This window comes from Cicer arietinum, chromosome 3 (assembly GCF_000331145.2).
Source record: "Cicer arietinum cultivar CDC Frontier isolate Library 1 chromosome 3, Cicar.CDCFrontier_v2.0, whole genome shotgun sequence".
In the NCBI taxonomy this organism is placed as follows: domain Eukaryota; kingdom Viridiplantae; phylum Streptophyta; class Magnoliopsida; order Fabales; family Fabaceae; genus Cicer; species Cicer arietinum.
Window position 1 is genome coordinate 55,672,278 of NC_021162.2, and position 7,481 is coordinate 55,679,758.

General features: G+C 29.4%; 1 protein-coding gene across 1 annotated transcript; it reads right to left on the minus strand.

The window, feature by feature from the left end:
• Nucleotides 1–36: 36 nt before the first annotated feature.
• LOC101488595 (protein RETICULATA-RELATED 2, chloroplastic-like) lies at nt 37–1,797 on the minus strand. Its single transcript, XM_004492320.4, has 2 exons — nt 1,606–1,797; nt 37–1,497 (listed from the first exon to the last, which is right to left on the minus strand). Exon 2 carries the CDS (start codon nt 1,490–1,492, stop codon nt 458–460), a length of 1,035 nt encoding a protein of 344 aa, XP_004492377.1. The 5' UTR covers nt 1,493–1,497; nt 1,606–1,797; the 3' UTR covers nt 37–457.
• Nucleotides 1,798–7,481: the final 5,684 nt, after the last annotated feature.

A 7,481-nucleotide genomic window follows, 5' to 3' on the forward strand; every position in this document is an offset into this window, starting at 1 on the left:
GTGTGAACCTGCATTGTCTAATATCCTAAAAAAATCTGAAAACAAATAATTGATGTTGCACAACTTAATATCAATATCATACACTTGGTTTTATTTAGCCAATACTCCAAACTAGATTTTGGTACTTTTACAAAGTACTAATTTGTCTAGAAAAAGACAACAAAAGCCTACTGATTGAGAGCAGAAACAATAGTAGCCAAAACAGCAACATAGTAGCCAAAACATTTTTCATTTGAGTAGGGTCCAAAATCCAAAACATGGCCAAGCAAATTTGACACCTTATTGTAAGTTACAACACCCTGCCAGAAATTTCAACCGAATATCCCTGTCTCAAAATCTACCCTTCTTATTTGTTGCTGCCAGAAAATTCTAAAAATAAAACTAAAAAGCCCTCGCCTATCTGATCAACAACCTTAGTCAAAGCAAGAGATAATAAAACCAAAACTAAGTGATGCTATCACTTTGATGGATTAGTCTGGTTGCTATTCTCCAAAGCCTCTTCCACCTTCTCATCTAATCCAACCTCCAATTTTGACACCTTCTCTTCACTACCAACACCTTGTGACCCTGTCAACCTTGCCAACATCACAAAAGACACACCTCCAAGAACATTGTTCACAACCCTAAGTACCAACACTGAGGTCTTGAATGCCAAAGGACTAAGCCCTTTCTCCAACACAAACTCAGCACCATTTAGAGTTTGGTACCTAAGATTACTACTTAAACCCATATGAGCAGCCCAAGTTAGAGCATTGAGTAAAGTAGGTGGAGGCTTGTTTGGTGTCTCAAAGTTTGGATCCATTTTTTTCCTCATTGTGATCAATCCATTTGAAACTGCAGTTCCAACAAGACCAGCACCAAATCCAACAGCAGCAAAAATGGTTCCTTTATAAACCAAAGTACCTAACCTGTTCAATAAACTAAATGCACCAGGTTCAAACATATGACTCTTGGGACAAGATGCAAAGATAGCTGGAACACTAGCTGAAGAAGATCCTAAAGTAGGTGCCAATAGATACATGAGTGTGAAATTAAGAATAGCACCAACAACAAGGGTTGAAAAAACAAAGTCAAGTTCATTCAACCCAAAATTAGGCCTTGAAGCCATATCACCTAAAACACAAGCAGTAACACCAACCAACTCTTCCATCAAAACTTTAAAAGGAAATTGTGGATCAGCAGCAACCCTTGATCTCCATCCATTCAGAAAAAGACCCAAAATCCCAAAAGATGAATCTTTTGAATCTCCATCATTATGATCATCCCCCCGATTTTCACCACCTCCACCACCACCTCCACCACTACTACCACCACCACGTCCAACCCCATCGCCTCCGGCGAAGGAAAGTTTCAATCTTTGAGGCAAATTGGGGGTTGGGTTGGTGAGATATATAGAACCAGAACGGTTGTGAAATTGAGGAGGTGATGGAAATGAAAGTGCATGGGTTTTACCAATGGGAAGTGCAAAACGCAAGAGAGCCATAGTTGACATTTGATCTGTTATTAATAAAGAGTAAAAATCAAAAACAGAAACTTAAAAATAAAATTAAAAACCTCATATCATTGATAAATCTCAGAAATGGATCATGAAAATAAAAATCTCGCCTGAGCGTGGTGGTTGGTGTTCAGAATCGCCGGAGAAGAAGATCGGAGTAGGATCGGCGATAAGCTTCGCGATCGTAGTAAGAAGAGAAGCAGCACTGCAGTCGGGTTTGGTGACCCGATTCTTTGAATAAGCTAAAGAATATAGCGCCGTCTATGGAAAACGTAAATGCTATTTTTTTATTTTTTTTAATTAAAACCCTATGCTACTAAAAACGCCGGTTAAAAATCAGAACCCACCCTAAAGCCCAAAGATGCACACTAACCTTTAATCATTGATTCAAATGCAGTTTTAATTCTATATTTTAATTAATTTTTAATTTTGATTTCTTTATTTTTAATTTTATAATTTTAATTATTATTTTAATTGATTCTTAATTTTATTTTTATTTTAATTAGTTCGTAATTTTAATTTTTTTATTTTTTTATTTTAATTCCTTTATTTTTTAAAATTTAGATATTTTATAAATTTAGTGGATCAGATATTTTTTAAAATTTAGATATTTAAAAAAATGTTTTAATTATTTTAAAACTAATTAATATAAAAATAGTTTTATTTATTATTTCTTTTAAACTAAGTTCAAAATTTATTATTTTAAAAACTGTTTCTAGAAGACTTTTTAATTATCATTTTTACTATTTATAGTTTTATCATATTTAAAAGAAAACAGAATGTAAATAAAAAATTATTTTTATCATAAAACATAATTTTACTTAAAATAAGATATTTTCTAAAGAAAACAAATATTTTTATAAATAAAAAAATATTTTTATATATTTGTTTAAATGTAATTCATTAGATTTTAATAAATAAAATATGTGATCCATTCAATTTATAAAATATTTCAATTTTAAGAAATAGAGAGGTCAAAATTTTGAAATTAAAAATAGATGAATCAAAATTACGAATTAGTTAAAATAGGTGGATCAAAATTGAGAAATTAAAAATCAATTAAAATAAGAGACCAAAATTACGAATTAGTTAAAATAGGGGATTAAAACTGCATTTAAATCTTAATTATTAATTCATGATCTGAAATAAAAACTATTTGTTTGGTCATATACATAATAAATAAATAAATAAATAAATAAATATTGTTGCCTTTTTTGATGAATGCTATAAAATAATTGATTGGATAATTTCAATGGATCACTTAACAAATAAAATATTGAACGAGGTTTACTTTCATGTCTCAAAGCAAAATCAAATTTACTAAAATTTATAATAATTACTTGAGTTGAATGAAATATTTAAGAATCAATATGATAGGATGTCAACTCTTATGTCTTCAACAACTCTAACTTTTGATGGAAAGTACAAAGACTTCTATGTCTAGTGGCTAAGTATGGAATGATTACTTAAAAATAAGTTGTTTATAATCTTTTAAATATAGAAATAGTCACAATTTTATTTTATTATAATATTTGCATTATATTACTGATGTATAATTTGTTATTTGCTAAGTCATAGCAAACTTTGGGTTAAATTTGTTATTACCGATTAATGTTGATGAATGCTATAAAATAATTGATTGTGTGATTTCAATGGATCACTTAACAAATAAAATATTGAACGAGCTTTACTTCCATGTCTCAATGCAAAATCAAATTCACTAAAACTTATAATAATTACTTGAGTTGAATGAAGTATTTAAGAATCAATATGATAAGATGTCAACACTTATGTCGGCAATAACTCTAACTTTTGATGGAAAGTACAAAGACTTCTACGCCTAGTGGCTAAGTATGAAATGATTACTTAAGGATAAGTTGTTGATATTCTTTTAAATATAGTAATAGTTACAATTTTATTTTATTGTAATATTTGCATTATATTACCGATGTATGATTTGTTATTAGCTAGTCACCCAAGTCATAGCAAACTTTGGGAAAAATTTGTTATTACTGATTGTTGTTGATGAATGCTATAAAATAATTGATTGTGTGATTTCAATGGATCACTTAACAAATAAAACATTGAATGAGCTTTACTTCCATGTCTCAAAGCAAAATTAAATTCACTAAAGCTTATAATAATTAATTGAGTTGAATGAAGTATTTAAGAATCAATATGATAAGATGTCAACACTTATGTATGCAACAACTCTAACTTTTGATGGAAAGTACAAAGACTTCTAAGCCTAGTGACTAAGTATAGAATGATTACTTAAAAATAAGTTGTTCATAATCTTTTAAGTATAGTAATAGTTACAATTTTATTTTATTGTAATATTTGCATTATATTACCAATGTATAATTTGTTATTTGCTAGTCACCCAAGTCATAGCAAACTTTGGAAAAAATATGATTAATTATGATGATTTGAAGATTGTTGTTGAATGTGGAATATCCAATACAAATATTTTTATGGCTTTGATGGTACAAATGCAACAATTTTTTATCAAGAAAATAGAGTATTTGAAATCGAACCACCAATAGTTTTATATATATCAATTAGATTATTAGATGAGAAATTGATTCTATCCACTTGAATTATTAAAAAGAAAATCAAATACAACTGCTTAATTTATTTTATTGTTGCACATATATATTAAATGAGAAATAAATTCATTTAATATACATGTACAACAACCAAACAAAATATTTCTCTATTTATGTGATAACACACATCAATAGTCGTGAGAGTTTGAATCATTTGAATTTTTTTTTTAATTCTTTACTTAAAAGTAAACTCAACTCGATTTTCGATCTTTTCAAAATTCCTACCAGCATAGTCCTTTTAAAAAACAATAAATGCTAACATGAATAATACACCTCTAACATATAGAGAAAAAAACACAACCAATTTAATTTCAAAATTACAATATTTTTTATTGAAATGAAAAATCAGTATTATTATATTTAAGTATTGCTTAAGTCGGTTATCAAAACAGACTTAACATATCATTTTTTCAATAAAAAAATTGCCACATTTAGAAAAAAAATACAATTTATTAGAGATAAAAAATTATTATTACATCCTCCATTTCTCCTTCTTGATATTATGCATTTTTTTGGTATTATTTTCGATTTATGTCAATCAAATATTTAAGTAATATTTTAAATTATATCATCTCTTTTTAAATTCATGCACAATTATTACACTTGATGGTGAGTAATGATTCACTTCCTTCCTCTCTCCTTCTTATTATGTATTTTATTTTATTTTATATTATTATGAATTTCTTCTCATCACTTTTATGTCAATCAATTACACATAAATAATAGTTTATAATATCAATCCTTTCACATGCATAGTTATTCAAACCCCCGAAAATTCAATGAAAAAAATTACATAACCCCTCACAAGTATTGTCACAAATATTCCTTGTCCAATCATTTGTATTCTCTCTCGACATGCACTTAACCACCACACATAAAAGTATCGTGACAAATAAGTCTTTATCCAACCTTTTTGTACTATCTCAACTTGGTGGTAACGGTACTACGACAATATAATCATGGCTACAAACCACATTTTAAAACACGACTTAGACGATTTCGCCTTAAATTAAATTGTAATGCAGAATTAAAGATAAACACATGAATAGGGTCGAAGGAATAATATTATTTTAATTTTTATATAGACTTTCAACCTTATTTTTTCCACATCACGTTACTTCTAAAAAAAATTTGCAATAGTTTCAAGAACAATTAATTTTGAAATTAGATTAGATTTCACAATATAACTCAAAACAATCAAATATTTGTTCGTGTCAATCAACCACATGCATCATATAGTGTTGTTATTATAAGTTTTTATTTTATGTGCATGTGTTATATGCTAACTTTAGTAGCATATTCCAACTTCGTGTAACAAGTTTTACCAGCATTGAAACAATAAATTTTTCGCAACTATTAATATATTATACTTATCAAAATTAAATTAATCAAATAATGTTAATTGTAAACAATATGGTCATCTCACTTGTGCTCATTCAGGTAGAAGTGTATGAGTGAAAGGTTTTCTCAATTGTGCCTAGGGATCAGGGATGAGAATAGGCTAGGCCGTCCGTCAGGGGCCTATGGCCTGACCTACTTATGGTCTGGTCTGACCTAGCCTATTTAATAAAAAAGTTAGACTTATACTGTTTTTAAAGCCTATTTATTTAAATAGTTCAGGCTCAAGCTTATAAAAAAACCTATTAGGCCTGACAGGCCGACCTATATATATTTTATTATTTATTAGTATTATTTATTATTTGTATATTAATAATATTATTTCATATTTTAAATTCTATCAATTAGGCAATCACTCAGTGAGCATTCCATATTCAGTAGTTGTTCCATATTCGGTAGTGATTCTATATTTAGTAGTCATGTCATATTCGCCGTTCAATTAGTCAATCACTCAATAGTCGTTCCATATTTATTTAAGAGGTAATAATGAGTGCGTTTGTTTCAGAAAAAAAAAAATCTATTATTTGACACAAAAAATTATTTTTTAGGGTTTAAAGGATGTTTGTTTCATATTTTTTAAAAATTATTTTAAATAGGCTTTCAGACCAGGCTAGACTTTTAAAAAGGCCAGGCCATGCCGAAAAAAAAGCCTATGATAGGCCGTAGGCCAGACTTAGGCCTAAAAAATAAATCGTAGGCCAGACTCATGCCTTTCAAAGCCAAACCTGACCTGACCTATTCCCACCCCTACTAGGGATGAGAATAGGCTAGGTCGTCCGTCAAGGGTCTATGGTTTGGCCTACTTATGGTCTGGCCTGACCTACTTAATAAAAAGGCTAGACTCAAACTGTTTTTAAAGCCTATTTATTTAAATAGGCCAGGCTCAGGCTTATAAAAAAGCCTATTAGGCCTGACAGGCCGACCTATATATATTTTATTATTTATTAATATTATTTATTATTATTATTATATTAATAATATTATTTCCTATTTTAAATTTTATCAATTAGGCAATCACTCAGTGAACATTTCATATTCACTAGTTGTTCCATATTCGGTAGCGATTCCATATTTGGTAGTCATTTCATATTCGGTAGCCGCTCGATTAGTCAATCAGTAGTCGTTCCATATTTGTTTAAGAGGTAATAATGAGTGTGAAGTAACAATGTCGATTTACAAGAAATGGGGGGTTTGAATTGTAAATGCACCTTTTAAAAATTCCTGTTAAAAATTAAGAAAATAACTCAAGATTGATCTTGGTTTTGAAAACAGAAAACGGAGAACGTTCTTGGTTTTAACCCGAAAACGGATAACGTTCTTGGTTAGTTAAAATCAGTAATTCAATTTATGTTTTTAACTTGATAATCAATCAAACTGAAAGTAAATAGATAAGGGAAGAAATACCACACAACGATGTATCCTGGTTCACCCAACTCGGGTTACGTCCAGTCCTCACAACCGTGAGATTTTCCACTAAGTGTTTAAAACAAAGAACCTTCTTGATCTTACAACACCTAGTCTAGATCAACCTTGATCTGTTTCAATCTTTATTACTTTCCACCTAGAAAACAATAACAGTACCTATCTAACTTTGATAGGATTCAATGTACTCTAAACAAACTATAAAGAAACTCTTATAGTTTGAGTTTTTACAATTGGATTATTTTTGACAGAATCTGAGATTTCTCAACTCTTGTTTGAGAATTGATTCTTTACAAAGGATCTAATGACAATTTCGCAGTCTAATATAAGAATATAGGCGAGCCTCTGTTTTGCGAAAAATCTGAACTTCAAGTATGTATGTGATTGATTTGAGGATTTTTTCAGCACTTGAATTTCTTGCTTTGATCCTGGATATTGGTCTTCTATTTATAGACATTTAGAAGCCTTTAATGAAGGTCCAAAAGAGCTGTTGGTAGTTCTCTGAAGTTTGACTGAAGGCAATAGACCATATTAAAAATAAACCAGCTTTGAAAAAC